At 38.3% G+C, this 12,108-nt stretch overlaps 3 protein-coding genes and 1 long non-coding RNA gene across 4 annotated transcripts; 1 reads left to right on the top strand and 3 right to left on the bottom strand.

Annotated features, from left to right (window-relative positions):
* Nucleotides 1-229: 229 nt before the first annotated feature.
* On the top strand, nt 230-1,093 carry LOC105230379 (NADH dehydrogenase [ubiquinone] 1 alpha subcomplex subunit 13). Its single transcript, XM_011211114.3, has 4 exons — nt 230-348; nt 408-527; nt 596-816; nt 869-1,093. Exons 2-4 carry the CDS (start codon nt 425-427, stop codon nt 1,004-1,006), a joined length of 462 nt encoding a protein of 153 aa, XP_011209416.2. The 5' UTR covers nt 230-348; nt 408-424; the 3' UTR covers nt 1,007-1,093.
* A 60-nt stretch (nt 1,094-1,153) lies between these two features.
* LOC105230378 (zinc finger protein 225) lies at nt 1,154-2,581 on the bottom strand. Its single transcript, XM_011211113.4, has one exon. The coding sequence runs from the start codon at nt 2,413-2,415 to the stop codon at nt 1,414-1,416; it is 1,002 nt and encodes a 333-aa protein (XP_011209415.1). The 5' UTR covers nt 2,416-2,581; the 3' UTR covers nt 1,154-1,413.
* Nucleotides 2,582-3,444: 863 nt separating this feature from the next.
* LOC115066458 (uncharacterized) lies at nt 3,445-7,480 on the bottom strand. The gene is made up of 3 exons (XR_007422713.1): nt 6,136-7,480; nt 4,065-4,105; nt 3,445-3,740 (listed from the first exon to the last, which is right to left on the bottom strand). It is a non-coding gene; the product is annotated as an uncharacterized LOC115066458 (long non-coding RNA).
* Nucleotides 7,481-9,794: 2,314 nt separating this feature from the next.
* Nucleotides 9,795-11,972, bottom strand: LOC105230377 (retinol dehydrogenase 12). Its single transcript, XM_011211112.4, has one exon. The coding sequence runs from the start codon at nt 10,963-10,965 to the stop codon at nt 9,925-9,927; it is 1,041 nt and encodes a 346-aa protein (XP_011209414.1). The 5' UTR covers nt 10,966-11,972; the 3' UTR covers nt 9,795-9,924.
* Nucleotides 11,973-12,108: the final 136 nt, after the last annotated feature.

The raw sequence follows: 12,108 nt of genomic DNA, 5'->3' as shown, positions 1-12,108 counted from the left end.
ATGAGAGCATGTTCCAAAAACCGTATATGTCAATTCTGCAACTATAATCCTTGGATTATATACTTGAGAGATATTTTAAAGAATTTATATATATATGTGCATTCATATAAATAAATTCAGTAAAACTATTTTGTATGATATTCCTAATTATAGTCTTTAAAATTATTTAAAATAAAAAAGTTATTTAAACGCAACATCCTAATGACTTTATATGCATTTCCGGCAAACAGCTGATATTTCTGTAATTGACAGTTCAGTTAGGTTGGCATTTCTGCTGTTATGCAAGCTTAGCCGTCAAATCTGACATTTGACAATCAGAGAAATTTTCCCACTTCTTTAAGCATAAGCGTAAGAAAAAATTAAAATTAAATTGTCAAGAACTATTAATTTTCCATTATAATTAATAGGTAAGGAAGATAGTAAAATGTCGGCTGCAGCTAGTGCCACTAGAAAGCAGGATATGCCCCCACCGGGTGGCTATAAGAAAATTCCATATCTGCGTGTTCCAGCCAAGAGTTATTTCACAGGTGAGTACAAAGAAACCTACGTAACACATCAATTGTTGTTATTCTATTAATTTGTTTTGATAATGCAGGCTTTCAAATGCTGGCCGGATACGCGGTTGTTACAGCCGCAGGAATGTATGTGTACTATTTGACTGCCAAGCAAATTCATCGTGAAGAGATAGAAAATCGTTCTGCCCAAAATGTCATATATCCCTTGCTTATAGCAGAACGAGATCGTGAATTTCTGAAGCAACTGCGCCGTAATCGCGACGAAGAAGCCAAATTAATGGCAAATGTGCCCGGTTGGGAGGTAAGATGTTGTAACATTGTATCACTTCAGTTCTAAACGTTTACTCTTTAAGGTTGGTACTTGGTATGGTGAGCCCGTCTACAAGACCCTTCCTAAAGATACCCTTGTAACTCCCCTATTCAAGGAATTCTATGCTCATACCGATTATAAATCCTACGCCAAGCGCGCCCATCTGAAATTGTGGTCTTAAGCACTTTTTCACTCTTTATTTTTAACGCCATTCGGTAAAAATCGATATAAATCTTCGAAATTGGAATGGATTAGCCAATAAATAAAAGTAAATCAGCTTTATTTTAATATGGATTTCTTTATTAATTCAAAAATTTACGTGTCATAGAATTAAAAAAAAAAAGTTATTCAAGAACGGAGGACGCATTTCAAATCTAAAGCTGGAACTGTCCGTCGAACGTTGCCTCCAGATATATTCAACGGTTTAAATGACATATTTACAAAGTATCATCTAGCAAATGAAATAAACAAGTTACAAATAACATAAGGTACGGAAAAAAACTTATTAATTCGTAGATCTAAATAGTGTAGCGTAGCTTTGACATTATTTTTGTGAGATTATGCGTAGACGTAAATCACATGCAGTTATTACTTCATGTCCCGTCGTCGTTTAATTGTACCATCACAAGTTGGAAGATGTCTCTGCAAGAAACCCTCAAATACAAATTTGCGCCCACAACGTTCGCAATGGAAATCGCGCTTCTCTCCTAACATTTGTTTGTGCTGTTTTAATTGTTCCGCATTGGAATACTTCTCACGGCACTCATCACAGGCGTAACGCCGTTTTACTTGGCCTTCTTCGAATACCACCGTAAAGTTTTGTGAACAAAATGAGCATGTGAACTCTTTAACCACTATCTTTTTCCCTCCATGCTGTTCAGCTAAAGCCTGAGCTTCCGCGTCTAGTTTATCTTGTTGTTTATGGCTCTCCATATGCGCTTTCCATTTACCCTCGTCAATAAATTTTCTATAACACCGAGTACATCGTCTTGGGCCTTCCCCTGTGTGTCGCATCATATGCTCTTTTAAATACGAAACTGAATTGAATACCTTATTGCATATTTCACATTTTCTTTGTTCTGGCGGAACCTCTTCACGCTGCTTCATACAAGCGCGCATATGTAGTTTTAATGACCCAGCAGCACTGTAGCAATTGCCACAATTTGGGCAATAAAAAGTCTTAGAACGGTTGCCCATCGAATCAGTTGGGCTAAGGCTGGCATCACCATCTCCACCGCTTTCAGTTCCCGTCTCTTCGGGAATTGGCGATGAAGGTACAATATGTAAAATGGTATGTGTGCCATCGTTTTCTTCCACGGTCTCCACCTCTTCGACAGAATGATTATCGACTAGCTGCTGAATGGTTACAGCACGTCCATGTTCATCAATTATCACTTCTTGTGTGCTTACAATCGTTTCATGTGTTCCAGACAATGATTCAACCGCAGATTCAGATTCTTCCGCAGAGGTAAATGTCGCATATGCATATTGCGCACCATCTGGAGCATTGGGATCATGAATCAGTACCGGAACCACTTCCTCTTTAACCGTTGAAGTCAGTGTTGTGAATTTGGCTCGCTTTGGGTTCATATTGCAAAAAAAAATTAATAGAGTTTCAACGTTTCGCGTCTTTTTCGCTGTAGTTAGTCAACACTTTTTCACCGAGTTGATTTTTTTCCCGAACCTTTTGCACTACCGAAGGTATTTGACACGAAAATTCGATTGTGGCAACATTCAGTCAAAATGGTGGACAGACTTGCCAAAGTGCTGAGTTGATTTCAGCAAAAGTTGGCAGCATTGTGCTGAGCAGGGTTGCATGTATCAGTTTCTTGCTTAGCACTAACAGGGTTACCTATAACATTTTTTATAGAAAACGCAAACCCCGCACTGGTACACAACATTTTTAAATTTGAATTAACACTTTTCAAATTAAAAAAAAAATTGATTAATTTACATGTATTATTGTTATTTACCTTTATCGTTTATTTCTTATTATAATAAGTTAAACTATGCATATGATATAGTTATAACAATAATTCTTTGTTCACGGTATACATACTCACATATACATATACATTTTTTCTTTTAAACGTACATTCAAATGTTTTATAACTTTAATTGAGCAGCAGAAATGCAAGCAATTAATTTAACAGTAAAAATTAAGCAAATTGAATATCAATTAAAAATATTCATGTAACTTCCATTACATTTCATATAAACACTGCTTTCGTAACGGTGCTGTTGGTTGTTTACACATGCATTTAAATATACATAAATGTGTGTTTGTGCGCACTTTTCTCTTATTTACCTTCTTCCAATGGATGCATTCCCAGATCCCGCGATTTCACAGCTCTGAATTTCACAAGAGTCAATTGCAGGCATATGGTGAACTTGCAAATATGCACGTGCAGTTACGCGCATACATACATACTTGCATATGTACTATGTGCGTAAGTATATGTTTAAAAGGTGTGTACGCCGGTATAAATTAAGTATGTGGTATATTTACAACTACTTAACAGATTGTAATTACGTTAAGTTGACTTCCATGAAATTGGAGCAAATATTAACTGGTTTTAACTAGACAATGCGAATACACCAACACATGCATACATGTTTGTATGTTTATGTGCTCATCTAATTAATCATCAATTGTCAAGTGGTTTGTTCAAACTGTCGCCGTAATAAAATAAATATTTCGTATGTATATACACTTGACAATTGATGATTAAGTGATTGGGTTAGTTCCGTGAGGGAAGGACAGGCAAAATTTGTTCTATATCACATGTATGCGTACATGAGTTTGCATTTACATGAGTATTTCTCACGCTGGTCACATGCATACAAAGAAAGCCGCGGTTTAGTTATAATTAAAACAGCATCTTTCCCTGTGTTTTGTATGACTCAAGACTGACCTATAGAAATCGAAGAAATAATATGCAAATCACCATATGTACAAAAAAAAAAATTTTCACAGCTTCGAACGCAATAATTGAAAAAAATATTCTTGACAAAAATAGTCTAAAAAAATTAATAATATACATACATACAAACATATGTATATAGTTCAAATTGATTTAAATTTATTTTATTTATTTTTATGTACATATATTTGTAGGGTATAAATAAGTGCGAATATGACTATTTTCAATTTCAAGTAATATTCAGCTGAATGCGTCAATTCATCACCCCTATATGTACATATACTTATGCATGTATATACATATGTATATACTTACATATTTTCTCTGAATTAAAGTGTCAATTGTCGTCATACTCGCTGGAATGATACAAATAAAAAAAATATAAGTACATATCTATGTATGTATATACAAAATTTTGCTTATCTTTAACTAAAGTATATGTAAGTGTATACATATGGAATTAATGCATAATAATGACCATTTAATATACTATAAGGAGAGGTCAGGTACCCTCCCTCTTACACCACCATATAAGTATGAAGGTACATCACCATTTTGTGCTTTTGTATGTTATGAAGTATGAGCTTAATGTCTAAATATTTCTTATGTATTTGGGTTCTCAATCCTTTTTTATTAGGAAACGGTGATTACCGTTCCGAATTTTCGACAACCAAAAGTTTAATAGAGTAAAATTAATGTTAGCGCTGTTAATGTCATTTACATTTTTTTTTTTGTTTTATGCATATGTACATACATACATATGTACATACATACATATGTACGTATATTAAGCTCACGCATTGTCGGCTGGGCACAACGTCAATCACAATAAATATTGGCCAACTCTAACGACGCACAGCACTTAACCGTAATTGTTGTGCCATATGCATGCATATAAGCCGCCCATAATGGTCCAATAATGGTCGAACACTTGCGAGTCATCTATCTAATAATGAATGTCATGTGGAAATTGCGTGTTCAAACCGACTTTAATGCCGCCAATTGAACGGCAATCTTTAATTTGAGTTTTCATTTTATTGAACGTTAATTCATTGAAAAGTGCAAAAACAGTTATTTTAGACGGAAAATGGTAGGGTGAAGACTATTACATATGTAGATAAGTAGATAATTTTTCGCACAATGTACAAATATTCATGCAAAATGCTTACAATTAATGTAAAATAATCACATAGCGCTGTTCTTGAGTGCACCGTGAAGTTTATGGGGCGTATGAGTGATTCTGAGTGGAAACTTTATACATACATACATACATGCAAGTATATTGGCATTTCACAAAATTGTGTAAAACTTTGTTTTGTATGAGAAAGTATGGCATATGAATTTACAATTAGTTTTAATTGTTCGTGAAGTCATCACTAGAAATTTGATGTTTCATTTCTTAATTTATTACTTTATTTACTGTTGTATTTCGCACATACATAAGTATATATATAAATTTATATATACTTATGTATATGTATTTATATATGTAGATAAAACATTCAATTATGTAAGTTTGTAATGAGATTCAATAGGCAAATGTTGTGACAACGGTCACGTTTGCAAGATGCCTGCCTCCACATTTTCAATGTACATGTGTATATTTGTAGATATACATACGTATACGTATGTATAGACATTTGCCAAGTTTGCAAAATTAATAGTCATTGTTTTATTTGGTAACAAAATCATTTTTATGTGAAATATTCATATCGATGTGTATACATACAAACATTTACAGCTTTATTTGCATGCATTTGCAGACATAAAAGTACAAATTCCATACGCCATCCGTTACGATAGCTATTTTTAGCTGCATTTGGCGCGACCAGCCTCTATTTGACACGTAAATCACTTAGAAATACATATGTATGTGTGTATGTATGTATGTGCATTCGTTTATAATTTTTATATGTTTTCGCTCACTCATTTAAATTTTTGCGTTCTTAAACTGTTGCTGCTTCTTAAGAGGGCAAGTTGCGCGACATTAAGGCAGACGATGTACTACAAACATATGTATGTAAATGTACATGCCTTGCAACACTTTTCTTTGAGATACATATTCCTTATAACAATAAATGCTATATAATATACTTACTATACATACATACATACTTAAGTACATTTGCACATATGCAACTAATTTCATTCAGAAATAAATACTGTTATATGTGTGTATGTAAGAATTATGTGTACGCCATACATACATACATATGTACATATGTATATACCTACAAATGTATATGGTATGCATATACAATGTGTAGAGGCAGAGGGTACGAACTGCATATTTTTACCTGGAATTTACTGTATATGTATGTAGGTATATATAAGCAAACATACATACATACACATGAGCACATGTACTTACTACATAGGTACATACATATATTTACAGTGTGACAGAATGTTGAAATGCCTCGTTCAGCTCTATATTTTTCCACCTTTTTGCTTTTGTTATTGTAGCCGTTATTCTATTCGCCGTTGCACGAAATTGCTATTTTGCTTTTACTGCACTGCCCGCAGTGCACTCAACAAAAATGGGAAATACTAAAATCGCTTGTTGGCTGAGGTGTTCATATGGCCGCACAATGGCAAAAAGCAGAGCGAAAACAGCACAGAACTATAGCTAAACAAAACGTATTATAAGCAGTGGAATTTTCCATTCGGTTTCAGTGCAATTTGCGCTGGGTGTATTAACCCCTTCGTTGCTGTGGCAACCCAGCAAGAAAACATACAAAAAACTGTTTACACATGCCAGATTTTCGGAGTTGTTAAACTACCCCTAAGAAACAACAAACTGTTGGATCGAAAGTTATGGAAAGTTTTTGCAACAACACCCAGCAGGGGTTGGAATCCGTAAAGCTACAGCTATACATACAAACGTATGTACCTGTATGTATTATAGTGCCTTTGCATGCGCGTCTGTTAACAGAGTCTCGTAGCTGTCTTAATTTGAACTTTCTAGAACATAGTAGCTCGCAGATCTGGCTAGCGAGTCTATCGTATGGAACTATCGTCTCAAAGACGGCAGGTAATTGAGTCGGCCTTGCAAATTTGATGCGTGTTCTGAAACAGCGCACTGCCGCTTAGCGGGTTAATACAGAATGAAATTATCGCTTTGTAGTTTATTAAATTGCAGGCGAGCAAAAATTCCAACGCAGATGGTGTCACTGTTTGTGCGGAGACGTTTTTTTTATTTAATTTGTATGTTTTGAATCGCATGAACTACGTTTCCATATGTACATATGTATATATGTGTGTATGTAGGTACATTTGTAATTAATAATGGTATCTAAACGCGTGTGTGTTGGGCGAATTCGCCCAGTGAACAAAGCAAACGTCCATTGCGAGACAAAGTACAAACGAATTGAACCAAGGTAAAATTAATAAAACCGCGGTTTCATACTTGCTGAATTCACGCATACATACATACATCCATACACACGTATTTATGTATGTATTACATACATGCTTTTTATTTACATATGAAAATATAATTTTTACAGTGCGCGCAAGCTTTTTATCGGCGCTAAGATTTTATAACTCAATTAGGCAAATAAATGAATGAAATGCAGGCAGTCAAAGCCTTTGCTTTCCACAATAAAAATTAAAGCTGAAACTGACAATTATATGCAAATAAAAATGCAACGGAATGCGACTAAAAATAGTACGCAATTAAAAATATAAAAATAATAACTCTTCTCTTATTTTTGGTTGGTAAGAATAAGTACATATGTGCATACATACATACTTCTTTACTGGCGTAGATACCGCATGATTATAGGCGAGTTAACAACAGCGCGCCAGTCGTTTCTTCTTTTGTAACGTGCCACAAATTGGCAATTCCAAGCAAAGCCAGGTTCTTCGCCACCTCGTCTTTGAGTGGAGGTCTTCCTCCTTCTCTACTTTCAGAGTTGAAGTGTTTTCGTCCATTCGGACAACATATCCTAGCCAGCGCAGCCGCTGTCTTTTAATTCGCTGAACTGTGTCAATGCCGTCGTATATCTCATACAGCTCATCTTTCCATCGAATGCGATATTCGCCGTGGCCAACGCGCAAAGGACCATAAATGTCTCGAAAACACGCGTCTCAAAATGCAGCTCCTTTTCGTGCTGTCAAAAGCAGCTTTGAAATGGACGAAGAGGTGGTGTGTGTCGATTTTCCGCTCAAGAGTCTTTTCCAAAATTTGGCGCATGGTGAATATCTGGTCGGTTGTTGATTTTCGAGATTTAAAGTCACACTGATAAGGTGCAATCAGTTTGTTGACGGTGGGCTTTAATCTTTCACACAAGACGGTCGATAGAAGCTTATATGTACGTGATGTTGAGGAGGCTTATCCCACGGTAGTTGGCGCAGATTGTGGGGTCACCCTTTTTGTGCATTGGGCAGTAATCTATCGGCCCCACCACTTTAAAGTTCATTAGACAGGCAATTTCTATTCGAACTTCTTCGTGGTTGGGCAATGGATCGTCTGCTCCATCGTCTTCGATTGGCGAATCCGGTTCGCCTTCTCCTGGCGTTAAACTTTCACTGCCATTTAGTAGGCTGGAGAAGTGTTCCAGTGCTCCATAATTTTAGCACGCCCTGGGCATCAGTCACTAAATGACCTCTGGGGGTTCTACAAGAGTATGCTCCGGTCTTGAAACCTTCTATTAGTCGCCGCATCTTTTCGTAGAATTTTCGAGCATTACCACTGTCAGTCAGCTTGTCAAGCTATTCCTACTCTCGCGTTTCGGTCTCTCTCTTTTTTTGTCTGCAAATGCTTCAACTTTCGATATATGTATGTATATCCGATCCCGCACGTGTTGTGGTCGATTGTAACGTTGCGAGGTAGGCAATCTGGTTTCTCTCCGCTGCGATACGGCAATCCTCATCGTACCAGCAGTATTCAAAAAACTAACGCGTTCTTATAGAGGTGGATAGATGTGAAATCAATTTGTATCAAAATATGTCCAAAAATGAGAAACTAATCTCCTGAAGCTTTTGCTTTGTTCTAATTGGACATCGCATATTACACCCTCGCATTATTTACTATTACGTACTACTTTCCGATTTTACGCGCAAAAATTTTCCGACTTCCTCTTTTATGCCCAAGCGCTGTGCATAAATCAAAACGTCTGAAAATAATCTGTTATTAGGGTGTATAATTTTTGCAGTGATCTCTACTCCCACCTGTCACTCGGTATGCACATTTGCAGCTGTTGATGGAGCGCATATGAGATAAGTGGCGTTGAGTGCTGCAATAAGGTCGATTGCCGACAGCTTAGTGGACATAATATAAATAAATAGACGATTAGTTGTTCGCCAACTGGTATGACACAACCGAGCATCGTGAATAATAAATGGCCGGTGGGTGGAAAGTGCATGCGATACCGTTATATCTTGGCACTCGTAGGTGGTTAATTGAATCACACGAAAGGTCCGACTCCCAGCCCTCTAGTGGGCATATATAAGTATGTACATACATACATACATATGTACATCGTATATTGATTTATGACAGGAGGATTGAATATGAGCTAATGAAAAGTAATGCAAATCGTGCGCGCAGTTCCACTGATGGAAATCAATTATTTTGCAGTGTTATCGCTGACTCAGCGCAAGAATCTGCATAAATTAAGCATTTCCTATAGCGTTGACTGTATTATATTATATTTATTTACTGTACACAAATCTACACAAAAGATATAAAAATAGAGAAGAGTTTGGCAGAGCGAAATGTAAACAAACAGCATGAAAATATATAAACAAAATACATACACACATGTACGTACACACATATGTTTATACATATATGCAAATGACGCGTATACTGGAGGCATTATTGCAAATTTTGGACCTATAAATAAAAATGTGCGCTAGCTGCCAAGAGAAAAGCAGAATAAGCAAAGATCAGGTTTGCAAAATGAGAGCTACAGATCTCGCACTTACTCATTATACTCGCTGGCTATGACGTCGATCCTCTGTTTATACTTCAGTTTGCAAAAATCATTGCGCACCGAACAGAAGAGTTGCCCACGCACTACTTTAAAAACTCGCAAATTTTGTGTTAATGTTTTTGAGAAACTTTTATTACGTTCGCCATACCGATAGTTCGCTTACATACAAACATACATATATAAAAATCATAAGCCCTATACCTATTTATAATGCAGTTTTTGAACCACCAAGCCTATGAGCCATTCACTGTCACCACTTCCATTTCGTTGTGCTTCGCGCTCTCGCTGAGCCCCACCAGTTTCTCGCTCTCCGTCCATAGCCAATCGGCTGTGTCTTTGTTCTTTGCCCACGGTAGTAGCGGCCAGCGCATTGAATCGCTATAGTAATCACCACTGCACAGCTCTAAGGCTGGATCAAGCGCCAGCCGGAGTTGTGTTTGCGCACCATCTTCCGGCGACTTCCACAAGAACTGCACCAGGTAATGCAGCAAACCGAAGCCTGGAAATTTTATATGTCGCACCAATTCAGTGCGCACTACGCCGGGATGACAGCAGTTCACTGTTACACCAGTGCCTTGCAAAAGTTCCGCTAATTTACGCGTAAACAACACATTTGCCAACTTACTTTGCGAGTAAGCCCCGAAGAAGCTCGAATAATGGCGTTCGCTATTCAGGTCATTGCGTTTAATGCGCCCGAAAATGTACATGGCTGAGCTGACGACTACAATACGGCTTGGCGCTGATGCTTTGAGACGCTCCAGCAGTAGATTGGTCAGCAGAAAGTGGCCCAGATGATTCACGCCCAACTGCTGTTCAAAGCCGTCAGCTGTGAGTTTGCGCGGCGTGGCCATTATACCCGCATTATTCACTAAAATATCCAAACGTTGCTCATCGGCTAGAAAACGCGTTGCAAACTGGCGCACCGACGCCAGCGATGCAAGATCCAGAGTACGATTGTAGACATGCTGATTGCCAGTGCGCTCTATAATCTCAAGACGCGCAGCTTCACAGCGCACCGCATCGCGACACGCCATATAAATACGTCCACCCCGACGCGCCAATTCCAAGGCGGTTGCCTTGCCGATGCCTGTGTTGCAGCCGGTCACAATCACCACCTTACCATCAATGCGGTTCGCCTTGCGATAACGCGGACCCTGTATGCATTTGCGCAGCAGCCACAACAACAACACAACGATTAAGCCGATAAGGAGAATAGGCAGTAGTCGTGCCCAAATGCCATAGAAACACAGTTTCTCATCCTCGTTATCTGGCATATTGTAATCGGATCGTGTGTTATTGCTTGTTTGTGTATGTATGTATGTGTACGCTCCGTAGCGATTTATTTTATTTGTTTAAAGTGAGACTTTGCGTATTCAGCGTCGAGCTTAAACTGACTTCCCAGCACAAATCTCCGCCACTGGCAGCGATTCGCGTTTTCTTCACTCGTTGATAAATGCTAACCAAGTCAACATAATGTTTGCGCGCTGCTCAAGCGCAGTAAGCTCTTAATATTAGCTGCAGCATATTTTTCGACAGCGGTGAAAGTGGCGGCTCCCATATACAGAGGCCATAGCACAAAGGTTCATACACACATACATATGTATGTCTGTGCATGGAAAAGGTAAACGATAGCCCAATTACTCCGGGCAGCTTTCGAATACACACAAGTACGGCTCGGGCTTCCGCTGCAGTTGTTGTTAAACGTAGCGAGTAAACAGCGACGCATTAAAGCCGACTTTATGCGCTCGACTCACTAGTGGATACAGCGTTAAATACCGGTATTGTGAGCCACTCGAAAAACTTTGAGCTCGGTTGGCTTCAGAACTTTACACACGCAGTTTCGAACGTTGTAACAATTATGAGGTAGAGCAGTTTTGAGCGCCGCTGGCAGCACAAACCAGGCTGCGTACTGCATGGTCGCAGCTAAAGCCAAAAGCGTAGTCGTCGCTTCTTACATGTTTACTTGTCAAATAGCTTCTGTGGTGGCCGTTTTGTATTCCAGGCATACCAGCTGCAAGCAGCGCCTGTGCCAGTGTAAGTCAAAGCTGGCAACCGGTTCGCCATGAACTTCCTCGCCAAAAGCAAACAGTCTATAGATAGACTTGCATATATGGTTGTATTTGTCTACCAGTCATAAATACACGAAGTAAGAACATATTACGTCGTTGGAAGCGGCTCTGAATGCAAGCGCTCTAAACAGTGCTGTTGCTATAGCTGAACTTGGTCAATGCTGAGCGGCTGCACCCTACAAGCGGTCTAGACTCATAGATATTACTGGTACACGGTACCAACAAAGTTACAATATAATCAGTTCAACGTCTGATCAACAAATCGTGAAAGTGAAAACTAAGAAACCTCATCAACAAATATTTACCATTGCCCAAATTAAACCAAAAAACAGATTCCATTTCAACCAA

Source organism: Bactrocera dorsalis, chromosome 4 (assembly GCF_023373825.1).
Source record: "Bactrocera dorsalis isolate Fly_Bdor chromosome 4, ASM2337382v1, whole genome shotgun sequence".
NCBI lineage: Eukaryota > Metazoa > Arthropoda > Insecta > Diptera > Tephritidae > Bactrocera > Bactrocera dorsalis.
This window is presented reverse-complemented; position numbering and strand designations above follow the sequence as displayed.